The sequence below is a fragment of the Pinus tabuliformis genome, chromosome Q (genome assembly GCF_031772625.1).
Source record: "Pinus tabuliformis cultivar Carrire ecotype Pingquan chromosome Q, CPIR1, whole genome shotgun sequence".
Taxonomy (NCBI): Eukaryota; Viridiplantae; Streptophyta; class Pinopsida; order Pinales; family Pinaceae; genus Pinus; species Pinus tabuliformis.
The window spans coordinates 1,299,222,044-1,299,247,472 of NC_142296.1; the positions used below are offsets into that span (position 1 = coordinate 1,299,222,044).

A 25,429-nucleotide genomic window follows, 5' to 3' on the forward strand; every position below is an offset into this window, starting at 1 on the left:
GATAGTTAATAAATGAAGAGCTTATATCTTTTCTGTGCTTAATGTTATATGATGATTTTTGGATGGACGCTACTTATTCTTGGTTGTGTGTTACATGGGTGTAGATTTTGGATTCTCACATTCCTATAGTTCAGCAACGTGTCCCCAAGTAGAGCCAGATGTTGACCACTACGCATAAACTACCCATAGCAGTACACCCCCTTTTTTCGCAAAAGGGATAGCGCTTGATCGATGTGTCCATGCCATTCGACTTCCATCATTAGCCTGATCGTGTTATGTTGTAAACCCAGTCTGCATATGTAAATTGTAAATAATCTTAGTAGATATGAGTCATGTATGTAAATTGCTTAGGTGGACCTAATTTTCTAGTGATAATCTACTTTCCGGAAGGTTTTTTGTCTCGCCGATTCATGATCGGCAGAGTTTTCCTTTAGCCTAACCCCAAAGCCGGAATGAATTTTGTCATTAGAATATTAGGGGAATCCTAGTGTGTTGGTTTGCTAGATTAAGTTTGGTCGCAGAACTGGGTGGTCTATGAGGGTCTATGTCAAATGGGGTTTTCCCCCTTGAGATGTAAAATTGTAAAAGCCATGATGTAAAGTGACTTGAGGGTTAGAAAATGTTTTAATCCCCTCATAAGTCCTAAGTCCTAGGTCCTAGGTGATTTTTCCAAAGGCTAAGTTCGAGGATCCAAAAATAAAAATTAAAAAATTAAAAAATTAAAAAATAGATAAAAATAATAATAAAATAATAAAAAATAAAAATAAAAATAAATAAATAAATAAATAAAAATAAAATAATAAAATAAGTCGAAATTTTGAGAAAACAAATGCAAAATTTTAACTTTTAATTTATTAAAATTTTGACGGATGAGATTAAAAAATATCTTGATCCTCATCAACGGTCAAGATCATTTTGACATGGATCACTCGAACTAGCTGTTGGGAATTTTTCTTTTAAATAGAGTGTTATGGGTCATTTGAGAAGATTCGATCTATGAGTCTTGTGCTGAAGAAAGCTCTCTTGTAAACTTTTTCTGGTGCAATAAAGAAAGACTTTGGGGTTGAAATCTTGCTGGTGTTACTCTCCTGAAGTGCTGTAAGCTGTTTTATTTTCTGTATAATTTTATTTTCAGCCATTAGTAATAGCTTGGTGAAGAGTGATGTTGAACACAGGTATCTTGTTCACTCACTAGGGTTTTAATAGTAGTAGAATTTCTGAAAAAATGGCAGGTATCTCCATTGGATTTGGAATTTAGTACTGTTTTTTCCCTCTTTATTAATAGTTGAAGTGAGCTGTGCAGGAAATCCAGATTGAGAAGATTAACGGGTGTTTGGGGAAGTTCTAGGCTGAACCAGCCAACTCCCGAAAAGCATTCTCTTGTAGAGCCCAGCCAGTTTCGATTCTGGGTCTGTCATTTAAAGTTTATTTTTTGAATTGCATGAGAGATTTCTGAAGTATCTCATAGTAAATCTGAAATTCTGAAAATATTATTAAGGATTACTGACAAATCTGGCTGTTGTAGAGTCATGAAACTGTAAATATTGTAGCTGGTTTGTAGGGTTTTAGTTTTTTTTTTTGTTGCATATATATTCTCTGGGTGTTTGTCTTTCCATTACAGGTTGCAGGGTTTTCTGAAGATTTCCGAGGGTTTGATTAGAGTTGTTTTGCTGTTCGGGGTTTATTTTTGTTGCAAGAAAAAGAAAAAAAATTTTGAAATATTTTTTAGGCAGGCTGGATTGCTGCCATACCTCCTGTGTTCATCTCCTCAGCTCCCTGTGTTTCAATCTACAAACAAGACTCCTCGCCCTCCATGCAATTTCATTTCCCATTGCGGCTACCTTTGCTGCTTGCAAAACACATCAAAACTACTCAGCTTTCTCCCACGCAGCTCAACCTTCCTACTGTGTCCGTTCCTTGCAATCGATCCCACGCCCATCCTCCGTCCAAATTTGCAATACGCATTCGCTGTCTCTCTGTGGAAACCTTGCATTGAACCCTCTCAGTCGCGCGTCCTCATCACCTGCACATTCCTCTCACGTTCCTCCCTCCACCGTCAACTTGTACACAAACAAAACTTGCGTGTTTCTTCTCTCAGCCAGGTTCCCCTTCCCTCACCTGCACGAAAATTTGTCCCTCCATCCCCACGCTGCCCAGCTCCACTTCCTTCAAGCTCGAGCTCCTCACGCTGATCTGTTGGTGCAATCCCGCCGTCACAACCTGCAACAATACACTTCAACTTTCTCTTTTTCATGCGTATGTGGTTTAGAGTTAGGTTGTTTTAAATTTAGATTTTGGTATTAGTTTAGCATTGGATATAAAACGATTTCAGTCTTGCTTTTTTTTTTTTTTTACTTTAAAAAAAATAAAAATAAAAAAATCGATTCTTTAGATTAGCTTAGTCTTGTTTTATTTTTATTTTTTTAATAAATTTCATATAAAAAAAATACATAAAAAGTTTTTCTTCTTTTTACTTTAGATTAGATATTAGATTTAGTTTAGTTTTATTTGATTTTAGATTTATTTCATTCTTAGCTAGAAAATATATATATATATATATATATATATATATATAAATCATAAAAAAAAAATTTAAAATAAAATAAAATTTGAGTTTCATTTTTTTTAGTTTAGCGGTTAATTTTGTTTTATAAAAATAAAAAATAAAAAATTCCCAAAAAAGCAAAAAAAAAAATCTTTTGACTTTTTTTATTTGTCGTATAGTTTAGATTTTTATTTAGATTTAGGTTTCATCTATTTAGACTTTAGTTTTTGCTTAGCTCAGTTTTGTTTTGTTTGAAAATATAAAAATACAAAAAAATTTGGGAATATTTTGCCAGATTCAGTCTTGGCTCAAGGATTTGTTATGTTTGCGATATATCTCCTCTGCTGAGGCTAAAATTTTGATGTGGGATTAATATTTATCATGTGTTTAAACATGCTTATATGATCATTTGAAGATTAGCTATATGAAAGTGATAACTGGTTGGCATTTGAAATTTACGTGGTTATTTAAAGCATTTAATCTTTCGAAATTTTAATTGCTGGAATATTGTTAAGCCATTGAGCATTTATCGATTATCTCGCATTTGGTAAAAGTTAATCTTTGTTTGAGTTATTTGATGGTAAATGATTGTTAATGAGTTCATATTTCTGCAGTATTTGATAAATAATCGTTTAATCATTTATTTCATAAGAAACCGGTCTATTAACTTAATAAAATCAATTAAGTGTTTGTTTCCATTCGTCTCTCCCAACCCAGCTGGTCCACAGTTGGTTATCCATTGTCCCATAGGGTCTACCCCCCTTAGCCGCGGGAGATAGGTCTAAACGGAGAGATTGGGGATCAGGGTGACAATCCCCGGTCTAAGCGTTGTCGTGACAATCTGTGCGACAACATCACTAATGGGAGGATGTGTGTATGATCTTTCTAGCAAAATGTTGAAGACATCAAGCTTCCACGGGAATGGCTTGCTCATTTGTTTGCTCATCCTCACTTTCATTCTCTTCACTCTCCTCATCATCCGATGAAGAGTTTGGCTCAACAACATTAGTTGGGGCCAATGTGTTTGGGATTTGAGAATGGCTTGACCTATCTTCTTCATTTTGATTTTTGGGAAAAGACTTTCCTTTAGGGATATAACTCGATTTTTGGGCCCTTTCCAAGGCGGTGATTTTATTCATGATAACCCTGTCACGTGCATTGGCTTCTTCGGTGAACCTATCCATCTTTTTGAGAATAGCAAGGAGAGTTTCTTCGTGTTGATCTTTGGACTTCTCCTTCTTGGTTTCAAATTTAGCTCTAGGGTGGTCATTGATATCAACCTTTGAAATTCACAGGTTTTCTTCAACTTCCATCGCCATTTCCTTAGCCTCGGCCAAGGTGGATGGTTTCTTATCCCTCAACACATAGGTGAGGTGGCCACCCACGAATTTTATGAATTTGTCAAGAATGTTGGCTTCAGATGGCTTCAAACAATCAAGTATATCTTTGACTACCCTATCAAACTTTTGAATGAATTCCCGCACATCTTCCCTTCCCTTGGTTATTTGGTAGAACTTTTCAATGTTGAAGGTCCCTTGGGCATTGCATGACCACCTTTTCATGAATAGTTCCTCAAATTCATCGGAGTCCTTAATGCACCCAGGGGGAAGGCTAAGATACCAATCTCTTGCTTGTCCCTCAAGTGATAAGGCAAAAAGCATCATGATCCTATCTTCATCAAATATCAATCTAGGGGACAACTGCCAATAGAATTCTTCAATAAAACCATGGGCAGTCCAAGTAGCATCCCCTTTGAATTTGGGCAACCATTGGTTAAATTTTTCAGGTAATGGCTTGGGATCGTTGCTTAATTTCAAAGGGGCAAAGACACTAACCAAGTGTCTTTCACTCTTGGTCATCTTGGGTTGATCCCTTTCAGAGTCAGTGCTTGAAGTAGATGCCATTTCTGGAGATGTATCACTGACTTTCTCGAATTCGGGGAAAAGGGAGGTTCCAACAGGTGATGGAGATCGCTTTCCCCTTTTTGCAGCAACCCTAGTCAAAGGAGGAATGTTGTCGCCTTCAAGTAAACTAGGGGATTGGACAATGAGTGGAGTCGCCAGAGGAATATTTATAAATGTCGTCAATGAATCAATTCCTCAATGATTCACTAGGGAGGTAGACCTGCTTCCTCCCCGACAACGACGCTAAAATGTTACTGCTCAAACTAGTAGGGGTCCTAAAAAGGGGGATCCTAGAGGGGCAACTGCTAGGTCAAGGGTAATAATGGAGCAATAGCCCTAAAGCTAAAGCTCCCTTATCTTTACGGACTTTCACCGTTGGGAGGAGACCCGATATGTGTGGAGTAACTAATGAAGGATAAGTCAATAGATATGAGTGACCTAAATAATCCTTTCCCAGAATTTGAAGGATGAAGATTGATTGCTTTGTAAGCAAGGTACTAGGTGATCTAGGGAAAGGAAGAGAGGATTTGAGGGCTAGGTTTATGGGATAAGACTTGTGAAAGAGTTTCCCAATCCCTAAAATCCTTGTTTAAAATTGGTATCCTGGATGGTTCTTGAAAAATGGTCTTTCAATGCAGTAGGGCCAAGTGGACTCGGTCTAGGGTATGAGGAAGTATTGTAACCACCAATGATATTCTTACCCTAGACAAGGTGGAGAGAGGATCAAAGAAAATATAATTACTCAAAGATGTTGGTTTGATCCTGGGAAGAGCCAGCCTTGGGGATGGCAGCACAAGATTTGGTCTCGGAGCTAGAGCTTGAATTTTCTTCCAATTCCACTGTCGGAATGTTTTCAAATTTGGAGGAGGGCTAGAGGAAAGGCCAATGCAGGAGATAGTAGGAGATCAATTTTTTTTAGTGGCTAGCTTGTTAGGAAATCGATGCCCTAGGCACCCCAATGTGGCTAGACTTGGGAGAGTGAAAGAATAAGAGTTTTGGTAACCACCCTTGGTAGATCAGTGCCTTAATACTTGGGAGAATGGTGTCTATGTTGATTATGTGTAAGATTTCTTGGTTCCCAGTCAAGGAGGCCTCAAAATTACTTCACAAACCCCCTAGGTCAAGTGAAAGAAATCTTGCAGGTTTTATACTTTTAATGCACAAGAGGAATGGTTTGTCAAGGTCAAATTTTACCCCTAGGAGATTTCACCCACACCACATGGCCCATATGATGGAGAGAACGTTATAATAGAGGCAATTCCACAACATTAAGCAATAATTTGCATGCAACTATTAACCCTAAAACAATGAAAATCCCAATCCAGCATATATGACGAAAGTAACAAGAATAACATCAAAATTTCGTACTTACATGCAATAGAGTATATCCAACAATTCACAAATGACAGTAGAGAAGCTCCAAGATAAGATAAACCAATAACCATACATCAAAATTCATCGATAAATGCTCGAATTCATCCTCTAGCAAAAAGTGCGAAATTATCTAAAGAAGGGAGAGATCCAATCCAAAGTGATGATGAGAAATGATCTCACCTCGCTTGTATTTATACACATCTAATGAGTTCGAATTAGCTTCCTTGGCCTACAGAAGCACCAAAAATAAAATAATGTGCTAATAATGCAACCTTTTGGTGACAAGCCCACCAAACTAGCTCATAAATGAAAAAGTAAGCCTCTCAAGAGGTCAAATAATAGTCTATGCATGTCGTAGGGCCCTCTAGGAGGCCTAATGAGGTCCATGGGTGCCACAACGAAGAATCGGACCCTCAAAAGCAGTGGACAAGGGGTTGGGCCCTTGTAATAACCTGTGGTGCTCCAAATGATATGTGGTGGCACACAAGTGTCCTCATGGGTATCCAAACAAATCGAAGATGCCTGTACGCTGCCTGCAAGGGCTAGGATGATAATGTAGGTGATGCCAGATCATCGTACAAGTCCTGGATCATCGTACAAGTGTATGGTGTAGATTTGGGGTCAGTTGGGCATTATGGATTAGGTGTATCTTCCTCATCCAACAAGTGAACCATGAGCAATCTCTAAATGACTGTGGGGATCCATGAAATGAAATCTATTGTTGTGTAGGCCCATGGCTCTCAACGCTCACCCTATATGTGCCAATGTAGCCCTTTGGAGGATTAGAACCCCGTTATAGGGAGACCAAATCCAAATGGAAACCATCTGCAATCCTGTATATGTTGAAGTTTCTAAGTTTACTTAGTTAGAAACCCGCCATGCACTTTATCTGATTTATTCCTACCTACTTGTTATTTTCATTAACAAGTTATTTATAATGTAAATACTGAAACTAAACACTAGTGCATGCTCAACATATTACAAATCAGCAACTAAAAGAAACAAGAACAAACACACCACATGACACCATTATTTTTGGACTAATGTCCCTGGAAAAAACCCAATGTGGAAAAACCGGTGTAGCTATCTGAGGGTTTTCTTATTAAGCAATATCAGAGTACAATCTGGGTGCCGAAACTGGCCTACCCAATAGAGAATTTCCTTAGCAGTAATACCTCTCGGTTTCTGACAAATCTATTGGCTGAAACCCCGGATAATCCTTTCGGCAGCTACTCAGCACCAATCTGACCCAGAAACCACAACATCTGCTCAATCTGGACCACGTCAGCCTCTCTTAGCCCAGCTTTGGCCTTGCGTCAGCCTATCCTGGCCTGCGTCAGCCCCAGGAGGCCCTGCGTCAGCTCTTTGAGCCTTTGTGTCAGTTACGCTGGCCCCTCTAGTGCTTTGTGCAACACTTAGCTGCCTCTGTGTGAGCATTGGCTTCTCCTGTGTCTCTCTCTCTGGCTACTCTGCTGCTATCTCGACACTATCTCTGCCTCTCCGTCTCTCTGTACTCAGTGCCCCTCAGCTGCTTTCCTGATCAGTGATTCTATCTCTCTTAGCAAACCCTGATCTAGAGAATAAAATGACTGATCACTTTGGTGTATTCTCCAAGTGACCCTCAAGCCTCCTCTTATACTTTTCCTGTCGACATCTCAATGGTGAAGATTAAGTCCCTAATCAACAGCTAAGATTAAATCTGGCTTGATCCATGTCTTTTGGACCATTCTAACACATATTCATATTAATACACATTAATATTTTATTTTTCCTAAGTTTAGACTTAGGAACTCCATTAAAAATATTAATTATTTTAATATCTTCTAATCTGTTTAGAATCTGCCCAAACCCTTTCTGGGTATTGGAGATCTTATGTGCCCAACCTCTCCACCAAATTTGGTGGCTGGAGCACATCCGATGCTACCCCAAATCAACACTCCCTCTTAGCGAGGACTATGCTCCAACAATACTCACTGAGTATTATTCTGATCATCCGGCATTGATACCTGTGTTGATGCTAGGCCTTTCTGCCCAACATCCTCTGCACTGCTGCCTCCTGTATTGCTGCCCATGGTTCTTCCACTGCCACTGTTGCATCTGTACGACAGCTCCCTCTGCATCCGTGCTGCTGCTGGTCCTTTCTCCCAGCACTGCATCCGCACTGCACCTCCTCTCATCATGCTGCATCGTGCTGCCCACTGCTGCATTGCAACTCAGTTACTGAGAAGTAAGTAACTGATCTCCCAACTGACCTCCCTGTTGGGCTAGAAACACCCACTGATGCTGAAGCTCCCTCTGCCACTGACAAGTGCTCCCTCTCTTTGACCTCTGCGCTGCTGCAACAACTCCCTGCATCTCGCACCGTTGCACACCTCGCTGTGCCTTCCTGCACTGGTGCAACACTCCTGTGCCTCTCGCATTGCTGCAGCCTGCTAGCTCTGCGCTGTCTTGGGACTCCTGCACTGTAGCTCTCTCTGCTGCTCCATTCGCATCCGTCTCTACCCAGTTAGCCAGTCTTGCTACTCCTCGACGGGGCTCCCGTAGCAAGGCCTAATCCAAGAGGTTGGGTACCTTAAGGATCCTGCCTCTCATCGCTTGTAGTCTGCCTGACTATAGCTTGATGTCTCCCCACTTCCGCTCAAGTGGTGTGTGTGCACTCATGGCACAGTCATCGTTTGTCAAAACTTCCTTCTCTGCCCGTGCTGGCGCTGCCTTAGTCTCAGAAGACTCTCCCTTATTATTCTTCGTTGGACACTGGGTCACATAATGACCCAAATCCCCACAATGGAAGCGCTTGATCTTGGAGAGATCCTTCTTCTTCCGCTTCTCCTGCTTTCCCTTAGATGCTAGGGCCACATCTTCCTCCTCGTGCTTGACTTTGATCTCTTTACTGCTGCTACCTGTCTTCGACTGTCGTCTGATCTCTTCCTGGCAAAGAGCTGCCCACATCTCGTCCCAAGGTGGAAGTGTCCCGCTGCCCAGTATACTCTGGACAAATACTTCCAGTCTTCTGAGACAACATTCGGGGTTGTCCTCACCATCAGCTCCTGATTCGGTGTCACTCCTATAGAGTCAACTGGTCTCGGATCTCATTCAGTCCTCCGAGGAAGGTGTCAATTGATTGTCCCTTCTTCATCTGACACGACCTCATTTGATTCTCAAGCAGGATTCTTCTCTGCACAGAATTATGCTGATATAGCTTCTTGAGAGCCTCCCACATCTCAAATGTCGTTTCCTTCTCGGCTATATGTGGTACCACATGATCCTTGACCCCGTCAAGGATAATGCACTTGGCCCTCGCCATCGCCTCCTCATACCTGTCATTATCACTGGGGTCGACTGGGACAACTATTACCTTCAAGGCGAAGTTCTTGACACGATTCTTGTCAAGCACTGATAAGATTCTGGCCTTCCAGACTGCGAAGTTCGATGCTCCGTCCAGTCTATCCTAGTCTCTTACCCCGTGCAGTGCCGTGATGTTCCTCTACTGCCCTTCTGGAAGTTCTTTTTTCGACTTCTCTGAGTCTCTACTTCCCATCTGGAAGTTCTCTTCTGGACTCCCTCTGAGTCCTGATTTCCCTCCTGGAAATCCTTCTGCCTCTTGTCGAGATGCCCCCTACTCTAATCGTCTTGTGCAACTGCACTGTTGATCCAGGTTCGTCGGCTAGAAACCCTCGGTAACAACTCCTCTAGCCCTGCTCTATGAGGTACTATTCTAACTACAGTATCTCACCAGCTCCTCTCTACAATATTCCTGCGGCCTTCTAGATCCCAACAATTACCTCTCTGTGAACTATGTCAGCCCTTCTCTGCCTCACGCTGGCTCTACGTCACCCCAGATGGATCTGCGTCACCCCTGGGATGCCCTGCGTCAGCCCTTTGGCCCTTTGCGTCAGCAACGCTGGCCTTTTTGGGGTTTGCGCAGCTCTCGGCTTCCTCTGCGTGGCTCTGGCTGGTTCTGCGTTACACTCCTTGGCTTCTGCATTGCTAGAAATAGCTTCTGTCACATCAGGACAACTGTTTTCTGCTGCTATTGCTCCGCTTGGCTGATGTCTTTTAGTCCTCCTGTGACCTGCAATCATGCTCTGAAACCATGTTGAAGTTTCTAAGTTTACTTAGTTAGAAACCCTCCATGCACTTTATCTGATTTATTCCTACCTACTTGTTATTTTCATTAACAAGTTATTTACAATGTAAATACTGGAAATAAACACTAGTGCATGCTCAACATATTACAGATCAGCAACTAAAAGAAACAAGAAAAATCACACCACATGACACCATTATTTTTGGACTAATGTCCCCGGAAAAAACCCAATGTGGGAAAACCGGTGCAACTATCTGAGGGTTTTCTTATTAAGCAATATCAGAGTACAATCTGGGTGCCGAAACTGGCCTACCCAACAAAGAATTTCCTTAGCAGTAATACCTCTCGGTTTCTGACAAATCTACTGGCTGAAACCCCGAATAATCCTTCCGGCAGCTACTCAGCACCAATCTGCCCCAGAAACCCCAACGTCTGCCCAATCTGGACTGCGTCAGCCTCTCCTAGCCCAGCGCTGGCCCTGCGTCAGCCTATCTTGGCTTGTGTTAGCCCCAGGAGGCCCTACGTCAGCTCTTTGAGCCTCTGCGTCAGCTACGCTGACCCCTCTGGTGCTCTGCGCATCACTTAGCTGCCTCTGCGTGGTCCTGCGTGAGCACTGGCTTCTCCTGCGTCTCTCTCTCTCTAGCTACTCTGTTGCTATCTCGACACTATCTTTGCCTCTCTGTCTCTCTGTACTCAATGCCCCTCAGTTGCTCTCCCGATCAGTGATTCCATTTATCTTAGCAAACCCCGCTCTAGAGAATAGAATGATTGATCACTCTGGTGTATTCTCCAAGTGACCCTCAAGCCTCCTCTTATACTTTTCCTGTTGGCATCTCAACGGCTGAGATTAAGTCCCTAATCAACAACCAAGATTAGATCTGGCATGATCCATGTCTTTTGAAATTTGGATCATTCTAACACAGATTCATATTAATACACATTAATATTTTATTTTCCCCAAGTTTAGACTTAGGGACTCCATTAAAAATATTAATTATTTTAATATCTCTTGATCTGTTTAGAATCTGCCCAAACTCTTTCTGTGTATTGGAGATCTCATGTGCCCCAACCTCTCCACCAAATTTCGTGGCTGGAGCACATCCGATGCTACCCCAAATCAACCGTATAAGATCCAATGCGTCCCCTAGCCTTCCAGTAAAACAAGTCATTAGAGAAATCGAGTAAATGAACTTAAATAATCATGGACCACAGGTGGGGACTTCATAATGGCCTTCCCTTCCATAATGGGTTTTGGGATGTGCCAATGTCTCCTAAACTCCTAATGGGGTTAACCAAGTATCCTATTAGGTGGTTTTTACCTCTAAAGCGGATAATATAGTCAATATAGTCAAGGTACATCTTTCAAAAGGTGGTGGCATGTGATAGATAGGTGAATGGAGTAGGGGATGAGAAGGGACAGCCGTGGGTCACATTCTGGGGTACAAGGGTAGCTAATAAGAAGGAAGCACACACTTGGGTTTGTATTGTGTAGGAGGTAGCAATTTTGGTACATGAGGTGCCCCGTCCTTGGTTTTTCCACCCTTCTTTATATGCCTTTTTCCTTTTTATGATATTCTTTGCTTAATTGTTCGAGGCACAAGGGGTTAGAACATGGTGTGTAAGATATAGCATTGAATTTCTCCCTTTAAGTCGTGCGGTTCATCACCCACCAGGGGTTGGGACAATCATGGGTTCCTATGTGATGAAGAAGGCTCATAGAACCTGTTGGAACCAGCTTGATGACCATGATGATGTGGTAGAGCTCATGTATTGGCTTTTGCCTCCGTGCTAAATGTTTTTGTCTCGACCATCTTTTGCATTTTGTGGTACTTCCCTGTTGAATGTGGCCATATATGCTTTTAACTTTCTTTTCTGCTGCGTCAACCTCTGGGTTTCATTCCAGGCCATGACCCAAGGTGTGGGTGAGGGGAAGGGGTGAGTTGACCCTGTTGTCACACAAAGTGTCTAGGCACCGCGACAACGCTCAGAGTAAGGGCTGTCACTCTAATCCTTACTCACTTCGTTTAGACTCTCTCCTAGACAAGTCAAGGGGGTAGTCCTTGGGGTGAATGAATGAGGATAGCCTGTGAAACACAGGCTCTAGGAGACTTAAAGATGGACAACTTGACAAATGTAAATGAGTCCTGGTTAACTGAGATGAATAGATCAAACACTAATATGACCAAGACACAACCACAAGATAGAAATGATTATAGACTAGTGCCTTTATATTCAATTAACCATAGACTAAATAAAAACAAGTTATCCAGAGCAATTTATAAATGTGACGAATAGTGATGATCATGAATGATCAAATCTGAATGCTCAAAACTTTATCAAGCAAGAGTTTCTAGCAATTAAATCCTGTGAAGAATTATGAAATTTAAATGCTAAGCAATGATTCCAGATTTAAAATGATTTTCATTAATAACCCAGATCTAGAATAATTTATCATTCTCCAATTTTAGAACATTAATCGCACTTGACAGTAGAGAAATCACTACCACGAAAGGACACCAAGGAACTTTAGATTAACAATTTAATTATTCCTTAGGCAATTAATTTAATGTGCTAAATGAAGAAATCAAATTTTTTTTTTTTTAATTTTTTAATTTTTTTAGATTTTCTAGTTTTAATTGTTTAAATGTTTTTTAATGTCTTTTCTAGTTTCTAGTAGTTTTAATAACTGTTGACTCTTTCGTATTTATTATGATATTTTTTGTAAACAATATATAACAATTTAAATTTGAAGTTTGAAGTTGGCAATTATAACTCATTGGTAATGAATTATGAATATGATGCTTCATAAAAGTTGAAAGTTGTTTCATTTCATGTTAGATATTCTTTGTTGTAATGGTTACGCTTAGCTTACATGTACAACTTTGGTGATCAATGATGATAAATGTTATATATTGAATTTTGGAAGCTTGAAATTTTAAGATTGATGAATCATGAGGCTCAATATGTTGTACGTTACTAACTTGTGGATGTGGTTGATGAAGATTAGAACTTTTAGATGATTGATGTTATTATTTATATGGTTCAATCCATGTTTTTATGCTTTTTATATCTAATTCATCATTCTACATGCTTTTGTTGACATATATGCATCAAAATATAAAAATATATATTATATAAAAATTCGCTTCCCGATTCGCTCCCAAACCGGGAGCTTTTGAAAATGTCGTTCCCACTCCCGCTCCCTGTTTTCGCTCCTGCTCCCAAGTAACCTTGAATAAAACAATATAGCAACTATCTAGAACGATTATGGATCAAAACTTTAAGCAATTTTATGTGTTTTTGAATCATATTATTTCTATAGTTCTAAAATGATTGTCGTAGGGCACTTGATTGGTTGGTCAATAGAGGGTAGCAATATTCTTGTCACTACATTTCAATTCCCCCCAAGAAGTGACATGTTTATTGGAAGTTGTAATGGTCACTTAAGTAGGCTTGATGCTCAAATGTGATTGAGTGCAGCACAATTTTTGTTTTTTTAGTGACTAGAGGAATTGACAATTGGGCTAGTTTTGTACTCATGTGACATGGGGTTGATTCCGACCACTACCACTATAACCCACAGGTGCCTATGTATGCCCCTTTCACAGAGATGGGTAAGTCGGGGGGATTTGAATCTCGAATCTCTTTGGTACCTAAAACTTCATTTTCACTGCACTTGCCAATTGAGCTGCCCCCCTGGGGGCTAAGTGCGACACAATGTTATGAACATAAATATGTATACAATAATATAAATAATAAATAATATTAATTAATTAATAGTCAATAAAGAGACACATGAAAGGACATGTCTCTATGAAAAGACACAATTTCTTATGAAGGGGCACTCTTGCCTAGTTTTTATATCGGACACACATCATATCATTCTTTCATACATTATTTTATATATTATTGTATTTTCCATGGATATCTTTATAATCCAAGAATTTTGGATATGTTAACCCATGATCCAGGTTTGGTTATCGCACACGATATATCACTCCTTGGTTATGTGATGGATGCTCGACACTCAAAGTATTAAGGAAGAATTCTTTGAAAGTTTCCTAAGTTGTAAAAATGATTGCCAGAGCAATGGTCAAGTAGATAGACAACATGGATTGCTTGATATTTTACTATTGCCACATCAAATGTTTTCTAGGCTGTGAGAACCAGCAATAATTTGGCATATTTCTTTAAACACGGGGATATTGTTTGGCTTGCATGTGCATGCTAATTCTCACACAAGGGGGCTGTAGTAGATTGGTGTTTGTATGACACAAATCAATTCGAATGAGACATATTCATATGTTTAGTTGTTGGAATTGTTGCGAGTGTTGATTATTTAATGTTTCAGAGTTTTCTTTGTTTCTTTTGGAAGGGGGATCTATCATGGGTATCTCTCCCAGATGTGTATGATATGGATGTTGTAATCTCATACAGATCCATGCGGTTCTCCTTCCAAATATTGATTAATGAAGGATCCAAGGTGTATTCGAGAAGGATTGGATTGGATCTAACACATATCCAGTTGTATTGAGAGAGAAGTGGAAAAGGTTCTGGTAAATAGCAAAAATTTTACATGGGCTTGATGTTTTGATGTGAAATCCATTACATCCACGGAAACTATCCAGGCAGATCCACCCGAAGGGATCACATCCCACCGGCTCATCAGCCCTAAATCCAAATGCGTAGAGGAGAATTGGCCCTGTGAACTCCCATTAGCAAGGTGCTTTAACGACGGGAACTCAACCAATTGAGCTAACCCTTGGGACTTGATGTGAAATCCATTACAATCTGGAAAAACAAAGACATGTATATGTAGTCCACTCTTAATCTCATTTGTTTCTCTCTTTCTTTTGTTGAGTTGCTTGAGGATCGGATGTGTTATATTTGCTAGTGTTAAAACATTTCTGTTGAAGTTTAATCTTCTTTCTCCATGTATTTATTAATCTGTACTTGTAGCCAACAAAGCATGCTTCAGTTTTATGGATTGTTTCTTTGCACTTCCATAGAACTGCGTGTATTCAAAACATATCAAGATATGGCTTTTGCCCTGCATGAGGGCCAAATGTATGCAAAGACCTCCATAAATAGTCCAGTATAATCAATTAAATATGAAGTGTTATTTTAGTGAATAGCAAAGCATTAGTCACTTCTCAATAAGTTGGCTTCAAATCAAGTATTTATTGGCATGAAAGTTGTCTTTATCCAAGTTTTGAATAGTGAGGTGACATAGGGGATTATGTGATTACTCTGCCTGTCAGTTAGCTGGAAGATGATCAGATTTGTTGCAAAGAGGCATCCTTTCTATTTAGATTTCTTTAGGCATGCACGTATTTTCCTTTTGCTACCTTAGATGAATTGGTCTTTTTACTTGCACGAGTTTCTTAATTTTGTTATGGATGACTAATTTTCACAACTTTTGCAGATACAGATAAAATATTTGAAGAGCCAGAATATGGTTTACAGGTTGATGAGATAAATGGTTACACATTTTCTTATCCTCTGAATGTACCCAAACGACAATACAAATTGAAGTGGTATAAACCATATTCTACTAAGTTTCCACTTATGAAATATTTAATAACATGAAGTTTCCAGTTATGAAATGTCTTATAATCTTGGGTTGCATTCCAAATGCTAAATGTTGGACTCTAATTCTTGCAGGCTTAGCTTTCTTCTTGTGTAATCATATATTCTTATTTTCTCATTATTGTCATATGCAGTGGCTGAATAATTTTCTTGTTGAAGTATAATTTTGTCGTATATGATATGGATGATAGTAGAGAATATATCTAGATTTATATTTTTGTCAATACCAGTAAATTTTAAAGTTGCCTCTCAAGCTGCTGAGGTTTATATTTCATTTGCTTTGATATACTATTTCTTAAGGACCTATGCTTGGTCTTCAGGAGCATAAATACATCTTTCGCTGGCCAGCTTTTAAGTTTTCCATATATAGTGTTCATCTTCAAGTCATTACTTGGATTTATGTAATCAAACAAGCCATATGCCTGTTTGTAGACTGAAAGATGTAAGATGTCTGAAATAGAGGTTTTTTGTTGTAATCGACCAGAGAAGGCAAGACACCTTTGAGAACCAACCTCGTCCCTGACCCAAGGGAGGATTTGAAGCCAGAGCCCCCTAGGAGCAAAGGGAGGGATATCTCTCTCTCCCAATGGTAAAGTCTCCGAGAGATTGGACTCCATGAAAGAAAGAAACCAACTGGAATTTTTCTGAAATTCTAGTGATCCAATGACTAGAATAGTTTTTCACAATTGATAACTACTTCTTTTGATACCAACAAATCTTTCTATTTCTATTGGAAAACTTCAACCATTAGTTCTTCAACAAGAGTAGTAAATAGAGATCACAGTAGACAATAAACAATAGACAATAAGCAAGAGACAAGATGTTAGTTTTTGTAGCATCGGATGTGTTCTAGCCACGAAGTTTGGTGGAGAGGCTAGAATACATGAGATCTCCAAAACCCATAAATCGTTTCTGGAAATTCCGCATAGAAATGACTTAATTAGATTATTAACCAATTTTTAAATATTTCCTAAGTCTAAACTTGGGGAATATGGTTAATTAATCAATATTAATTAAGTCAAGGCGAGAATCATCTAGAAACTCACACAGATCGATCTAGAGATGATCCTAGCCATAGACTATGTTTTAATCTTGGCCATTGGTGCTCCAACAAAGGATTATAAGAGGAGGTTGATGTGGTGATGGAGAGCACACTTGAGTAGTTTGATTTCTAGGTAGATTGATTTCCAAAGTAGCAGCAGTTAGTTGCCTGAGAGAGCTAGAGATCGAAGCAGTGTGAGAGGGGCAGAGACAGTGAGGCTGGAGGAAGTATTCCAGATCCAAGGAGTGCATTTGCAGAGGCAAAAGAGCCACAAAGAAGCTGATGCAGGGGCAGCGCAACAGCTTCTAGAGGCAAGTTCGATTTGCTAAGAGAGAGACGTCTTCAGTTCCAAAGGTCGGGAAGGAGTCCCAGAGTGTCGGAGAAGCATCTTTCCAGCTAGCAGAAGGCAGAACGACTTCATTAGAGACTAGTCAGAGGCTTGATGTCCAGCAGGCTGCGCAGAGGCTGACGCAGAGGGTCAGAGGGCCGAGTTTTTGAAGGCAAGTTGTGCCGAGAGTTTGCCTGTGGGGTGAGGAAAATTCCTCACTAGATTTTTGCCAGTATTTTTCTCTGTAGGATTGCCAGATTTCAGCATCCAATTGTACTCAAAATTTCTCATTGCTGCTTAATAATAAAACCCTCATCTGCTGCATTGATTTTCCCAAGTTGGGTTTTTCCAGGGACTTTTGTCCAAAAATAATTGTCTCATATTTTATGTGTGCGCTAGCATTTCTCAGTTTCCAACGCATTATTTTTTCCGTAGTATTTTATTTGTGAAGGTTGCAGTGTATTTATTTTGCTATTTGCCATAGCAAATAAATTGTTAATTAATTAACAATTAGGAGAAATAATATCAGTTGTTGTAATAGGGTTCCAGTTTTCAGAATTTTCACATGGTATCAGAGTGTAGTTGATCAACCGGAGAGCTCAGAAAAATGAAGGAAAGGAATTTCGCTGCTCAACAAGGGCAGCAGGCCAAAATTCCCAAGGGCAGCGTAGTATTTTGCCAGGAGGTTGAGTTGCTTGAGGAAAGTTCAGTTTTTTTGAGAGTGGGGCAATAAAATCCGATCCTTCCAGATCAAGTGATTCCAGAGGCAGAGGGAGCAACTCAATACTTTCATTGGGCAAATCTCTAGCTGGACGGAGAGGTTTTTGCAATAGTTTGCTAAAGCAGAGCTAGCGTTGGGTGGAAGGAAGAAGAGCACACACAAAGGGAAAATTTTCCTCAGGGAACTTCTAGTTTCAAGAAGTTCGATTTTTCCTTGCAGATCAATAGTCGTTGTGAGTAGATATTCTCACTCCAGAAGGGAGTGCGAATAGCATAACAACAGCTGAGCAAAAGGAACGAGGAGGTTTTCAACATTTTGTTGAGATGACCAGTACTGGGCTTCGTGATCAGGACAGGTTGGATGGATTTTCCAACTACGTCATTTGGAAGGTAAGGATGTCCTTCCTTATAGATGAGTGTGGCTTGAAAACATATATTGACGCAGTGGTCGCAGTTACCACGGATGAAGATCAGTAGAAAGAGTACAATAAGGAGATGGAACGAGCGAAACGGTTGATCCTAGATGGATTCTAGGATCATGCTGTTTCACATATAGCTGGCAAAGATACTGCCAAGCAGATGTGGGATGCTCTCTCCACAATGCACATTATACCAGGGTACTTCCGAGCAACGAAAGATGTACCTCGAGGAGAAACTGAGGCTCCTCCGAATGCAGAAGGATGAAGGCATGAACTCCTTCCTCACCAGGATTTAGGAGGTCTGGAACTAGTTGTTAGCTATTGGGGCAGCGCCTCAACCTACAAAGATTATGAGATTGGCACTCAACAGTGTCTTCGAGGAATGGTAGGGCTTTGTCCAAAGCATATTGGGTAGAGACAAGCTACTAGATTGGGACAAGATGTGGGCTAACTTGTAGTAGGAGGAATTGAGGCGATCTCTTTTAAAGAGCTCCATTAGTGGCAGCATGAGCGGACATAAGCAGGTGAAGGAGGACGAGAATGTGGCCCTTGCATATAAGGGTCCCAGTCAGGGACAAGGGGAGCAGAGGAAGAAGATGGACTTGTCATAGGTCAAGTGCTTTAGGTGTGGTGAACTCGATCACTAAAATACCTAGTGTCCTCTCAGAAAGAAGGACAAAGAGGAGAAGCGGGACCAGGTTGTAACACATGCTGAGATCGATAGGCTATCCTCCAGGTTGGAGGAAGACTTCGCTATGATCGCCGACATACCTCTAGGATTGAGGTGGGGTGATTTGGAGTTGTAGCCCCAGAGCACTATAGATGGGCAGGATCGTTGAGGAGTCCACCTCATGGATCAGTACCTTGCTACGGGGGCCCACAGTATTTAGTAGCAGGATGGATCAGTGACAGTTGATGCAGTCAGATGCCAGAGTGACAATTGCAGAGACTAGTAGCAGTGAGATGTTGGAGAGCGCAGTGCAGAGTTGGCAACAGTGTAGTTAGCACAGTGCAGAGTTAGTAGCAACGCAAATTCTTCAGTGACAGTATAGATACTAGCAACCGTCAGAGACTTGGGTGACAAATTGTTAATTTTAGGTATGTTCTATGCTTAGAGCAATTTATTTCAATTTTCAAGTTAGCTCAATATCTTTTCCAGATTAGCAATCACATCAGCATTAAAGTAAATTGCAGATAGAACATAAACATAGATCACAGAAAACAAGCGAAGACAAGAGGACACAAGATGTGGCGCTAGCTAGGGACAAACCCCAATGTGGGGAAACCCTTGATCAATTCTTCTTATATGTTCTTCAATAGTTCAACAGAGAGAGAGAGGGAGTACATTTACAACAGAAGTCAACACTTTGCCTTATCTAAATAAGAGCATAGATCCTCTCTAAGAAGATGATACATGAGATAGCTGAACTTAGTTGAAGACATGTTCCTTCAACTAATTCTCCAAGGTGATTCCTTCACCTATCATTGCGCTGCACCTCGTCATCATGCTGCACCTCACTGTGCTGCACCATGCTGCACCCATCATCACTATGCTAGACCTCATAACCATGTTGCACACATCATACTGCTGCACCTTATGCTGCCACTGCTGTCCCATGTGCCATTGTTGCACCATGCTACCACAACTGTCCCATGTGCCATAGCAGCACCATGCTAGCCACTGCTGTCCCATGTGGCATACTGCTGTCCCACTGTTAGTGACATTGCTGTACCATGCCATCATTGCTATCATGCTGCCCATGCATCTTGCTGCACTATCATGCATTCAAACTTCATGTGTCACCTTGCTGTCACATTCCTAGCACTGTTGTCCCACTGTTAGTGACTGCTGCTCCTATGATTGCTTGCTGTCCCATTGTAGCCTTGCTGTACCTTGCTGTTGTCCCATTGTGCCTTTGCTGCCACATGTCATTGTTGCTGTCCCAATTGTGCCTTTGCTGCCACATGTCATTGCTGCTATCTCAATTGTGCCTTTGCTGCCACATGTCATTGCTACTGTTCCAATGTGTTTGTTGTCCCAATTTTTCGCTGTTCCAATGTGTTAGCAGTACCATCTTGTTGCTGCTATCCCAATGAATATCACAGCTCTCTTCCAACACTTTTGGACCCCTGTTTTCCCTTAAGATAGTCCTGAAATCCATGCTGGAATTTCCTTTCTTTGCTACGGCCTAACTTAGAAGTTATCCTCCTCAACGAGCTCCTTTCTGATGTATTGTGTGTTGCACAATGGACTGCGGCTAGGGCATCCTTAGGACTGCGTCTAGGGCTTCTTTAGGACTGCGTCTAGGGCTTCTTTAGGACAACGTCTAGGGCATATTTAGGGCTTTTTAGGACTGCGTCTAGGGCTTCTTTAGGACGACGTCTAGGGCATCTTTGGGACTGCGTCTAGGGCTTCTTTAGGACAACGTCTAGGGCATCTTTAGGACTGCGTCTAGGGCTTCTTTTGGACAACGTCTAGGGCTTCTTCCTCCTATATTTCTCACACTAAAACCCAAGACAAGTGGAGAGAAATCAAGAGAGAAGTGTGTGTGAAATGACTCTCAAGTCATCTCCTTTTATACAAAAACGTCGAGCACATGTGGGTGTTATTTAGTTGTTGGCCGACCTTGACGAATTGTCTTATAACACAAATAAATTCATAACTCCATGAATACTTATTGGAATCGGATGATCTTTAGATCAATTCTACACCTCTCGGTGAGAGGGATCCAAGAAAAATATCAAATACCCTAAATAAGATGACCCACATGGAGTTTGGCCCTAGTTGCCAATTTTAACACAAATGCATTATATTGATCACAGTTGATTCAGTATTTTCGATGCTTTTCAGTTGCAGATGTTGCAATTGCAGCGACAACAGATGAGAGGGAGTTGCAGTGCAGATGCAGTTTTGGGAGCAGTTTAATAGGGTCAACAACAACATAGATTCAACGTATATCAAAGTTGCGCAATGGTTGGTGGGCAATATGGCTAGACATGAACAGCATGACAAAAGATGATGCGGAAACATGGTGTTGTGGCAGGGAGTGTAGCACTAGAACACCTCGCTAAGAGGGAGTGTTAGTATTTGTAGCATCGAATGTGTTCTAGCCACGAAATTTGGTGGAGAGGCTAGAATACATGAGATCTCCAAAACCCAGAAATTGTTCTGGAAATTCTGCCTATAAATGAATTAATTAGATTATTAACTAGTTTTAAAATATTTCCTAAGTCCAAACTTAGGGAATATGGTTAATTAATCAATATTAATTAAGTCAAGGCGACAATCATCTAGAAATTCACATAGATCGATCCAAAGATGATCCTAGCCATAGATTATGTCTTAATCTTGGCCGTTGGTGCTCCAATAGAGGATTATAAGAGGAGGTCGATGTGGTGATGGAGAGCACACTTGAGCAGTTCGATTTATAGGCAGATCAATTTGCAAAGTAGCAGCAGTCGGTTGCCGGAGAGAGTTACAGATTGAAGCAAGCAGTGTGAGAGGGGCAGAGACAATGAGGCTGGAGGAAGTATTCCAGATCCAGTGAGTGCATTTGCAGAGAGGCAGAAGAGCCACAGAGAAGCTGATGCAAGGGAAGCGTAACAATTTCTAGAGGCAAGTTTGATTCGCTGAGAGAGAGAGATGTCTTCAGGGACGAAGGTCGGGAAGGAGTCCCAAAGTGCCGGAGAAGCATCTTTCTAACCAGTAGAAGGCAAAATGACTTCATTAGAGAATAGTCAGAGGCTTGACGTCTAGCAGGCTGCGCAAAAGCTGACGCAGAGGGTCAGAGGGCCGAGTTTTTGAAGGCAAGTTGTGTTGAGAGTTTGCTTGTGGGGTGAGGAAAATTCCTCACTAGATTTCTGCCAATATTTTTCTTTGTAGGATAGCCAAATTTCAACATCCATTTGTACTTAGAATTTCTCACTGCTGCTTAATAATAAAACCCTCATCTATTGCACTGATTTTCCCAAGTTGGGTTTTTCTAGGGACTTTTGTCCAAAAACAATTGTCTCATATTTAATGTGTGTGCTAACATTTCTCAGTTTCAAACACATTATTTTTTTCGTAGTATTTTATTTGTGAAGGTTGCAGTGTATTTACTTCGATATTTGCCATAACAGATAAATTGTTAATTAATTAGCAATTAGGAGAAATAATATTAGTTGTTGAAATAGGGTTCTAGTTTTCAGAATCTTCATACAAGAGATACCAAGATTAATCTCACAGCAAGGAAAAAGCCCAAAAATTCTTTCCATATGAGAGAGAGATTCTGTCCATTAATAGTACATCAAAATGTTCCAACAAATCCAAAATAGTCAACAATGAAATACTTAATCAAACTCTTCTCATAGAAGGAGAGAAATTCCACTTCTGTTCAATGAGTAAGGTCTACACAAGGAGGCTGAAATATAGGACTGTAGTCACTGTGATAGGAGGTCGAAATTCAAGAACAAAACACCCAGAAATAACATATGCAAGAATTAAAAATAAAACCTTACAAATCAATTACAATATTTACAGATTTACGACTTTACAACAACCAGATTTGTCAATAATCCACAAAAATATTTTCAGAATTTTAGATTTACTATGAGATACTTCAGAAAACTTCTCATGCATTCAAAATATTAGAATATTTCTATTTCTATTTAATGCTCATTCTTTTAGCTGTTGCTATTTTTATTCTTTTAGCAGTTTCTTAGACGAAACTGATTGTTTCCTTAGTCTACATAGAAACCTGATGTTTCTATTATTGTAAATATCTCTGTATTATCATTGAGCTGTTAGCTCATTCCTAATTCAATTCATTCGATATTCTTTTATGGTATCAGAGCACAAGAATTTTTTTCGAAATAATTTTTCATAGTTTGAAAAATTCAGTAGTTCATTTCGAAACTGCTCTCAGGGTCTGTAGATTTCTTGATCAGCTATCCTCTTCGTATCCTAATCTCTTGAGTTCCTTCATTCCTTTCTAAGGTCGAGCCCTCTGTAAGCCAGGTAGCCTTCACTGAGTCTTAGCCTCGGCTTTGCTCACTGTGATAAAAGCTTACAGTCGTCAATCTCGATACAGAAAGGGATTCTTCTCCTGCATTATCATTTTATGAGGAATTAACTTTGTGGCGGTGCTCAGAATCGTGAAATTGCCTTGAAATTAAAATCCGGCATTTCGAATCCGGGGGCAGCAGTCGATTTGTCGGTTGAACAGTTTATTTGTTTTGAAGTCTTGTTTATTTCGTGGCCACCCGATCAACGAATTTGGAAGCCGTGCAGGACCGCCGACGCCTTCGAAGAACCAAGATTCGAAACCCCGGGGGCCCAAGTTCTAAAACGGCAAAGGGCAAAAATTACTATCAATCGATAGAGGGGAATGAAAGCCAATCGTCGGAGCAGTCTTTAGAACACGTGATCTGAGAGATCGGACCAGAACAGCTTCGAATCGAGGACTAGCCAGCTTCGAATCGAGGCACGCCCGAAACATATCAAGTTCAGTAAGGCACTTTCCAGCGGCACGTATTCTCGTCAACACGTTCTCCGACCTCGAAGCTCCATTCCAGGCATTACAGTTAGACCTCGCATTTCTGTTCTTCCTGTTCGAATCCCGTTCGGCCCCGCTTGCACCACGTGACGGCATTCTTCAGATTATAGTGACGACATTTTCACGTGACGGTGATCGATACACAGTAAAACGTGTTCAGGGTCATTCTGAGCTCCGTTTGGGCTGTGTTTTCTTTGCGAATACACATTGAAGAACGACTACAGACCTGCATACGACACCTCAATATCTTCGACCTGTGCTTAAAAGTGCAGAGATTCTGTTGGTATTCTTTTCAGAACGGCTACAAACAATTCGGTTGTCTGAAGACTTAATCTTGTGGATTTTTATGACTCAACTTTGTGGAGGACTCGATTTAGAGCAATCCGTGCAGACTTATAACCATTGCAAGCAGTTGGAGATCTATATTACGGTCCTGTAGAATCTCATTGAAGACTGACCTGACTCAAGATTTGGTACAGATCTGAGTTATTTTCTTGTGCAAGTCTATTTCTTTCAAAACAGAATTTGTTAAGGTTTGGTACAGTCATCTTGAAAGAGGAATTTTTAGCAGGCAGCTACATTTTTTTTGTGTGTCAGACTTCTGTATTGTCTTTGGGAAAATGGCCACGCTCACCAATCTGATGTTAGAAGGAAATCAACGCTTTAATGGCAGCAACTATAACATTTGGAAACAAAGAATGCTGACCATTTTTGAATACAGGCGTCTTGATCAGCTCATTTTGGGCAAAGAGCCTCGTCCCGGTACAGCTGGTACCGATCAAGATAAATTTGATGATCGAAATCGAGAGGCTGTTATGCTTCTCAAGCTCTCTGTCACTGATGATCAGTTACCACAGATTCCTTTTGGCAAGACCGCTGCCGAAATCTGGCAACAGTTGAAAGAACTGCACGAGACATCTGACAAAAGCAGAGCATTTTTTCTCAAAAATCAGTTGTTCTCCATCATGATGGATGAACATATGTCTTTACAGGAACATCTCAACAAAATCAAAGACATTCGAGATCAGCTCGAAGCCATTGGTCGGACCATGGAGGAAGAAGATATGGTAGTCATTACTCTGAAAAGTCTACCGAAATCTTATGAACACTTCATAGAAACTCTCAACATTACGACCACAAATGTTGATCTGAAGTTTCCAGATTTATGTACCAAACTTCTGCAGCAGGATCGGTGGAAACAACAGTTTGGTAGTGGTGCTTCATCAGTGCCCTTGGAAAATGCATTTGCTGCAAAATACCAGTCCTCTCAGTCCTTTCAGCAGAAAGGCTATTCTCAGCCTTTTGATCCTGCTAGGAAGAAAAGTGTGCAGTTTAATTACTGTCACAGGTTCGGTCACATGAAGAAAGATCGCCGACAGAGGATTGCTTCTGAACAAAAGAAACAGGGAGGGCCACATCAGACAGCAAATGTTGCAGAACATTCCGAGCAGACAGATTCTGCCTTTTACGCCTTTATGGATAAAAGGTCTTCAGAACATGTTCCTTCCTCTGCATGGTACATTGATTCTGGTGCATCACGCCACTTCTCTCACAGGCGTGACTGGTTTATTGACTTCTCACCTTTCAGTGATTCCGTGGTATTTGGTGGAGGTGAAAAGTACACTGTAGCTGGCAGGGGTATAGTTCAAATTCAGTCTGGTGGACGCACACTTATATTTCTGAATGTATACTATGTTGCCGGTATGGAGATTAATCTGCTGTCTGTCAGCCAGATTATGAGGAATTCTCCTCAGCTTGATGTTGTGTTCAGTGCACACAAGTGCTCCATCATTGACAGGGAGACCAGTCTAACAGTTGTTGTTGGCCTAGAGGACCATGGTCTATACAGGCTACTTGACACCGGTGACTCTCCAGATGTGGATC

At 40.7% G+C, this 25,429-nt stretch overlaps 1 protein-coding gene across 1 annotated transcript in view; it reads left to right on the forward strand.

Annotated features, from left to right (window-relative positions):
• Positions 1-25,429, forward strand: part of LOC149224583 (psbP domain-containing protein 5, chloroplastic-like) — a 191,391-nt gene that overhangs the window by 153,180 nt on the left and 12,782 nt on the right. Inside the window, exon 3 of the mRNA XM_089388219.1 lies at positions 15,336-15,447. Within this exon, the coding sequence (XP_089244345.1) occupies positions 15,336-15,447 (112 nt within the window). The remainder of the gene's footprint in view (positions 1-15,335; positions 15,448-25,429) is intronic.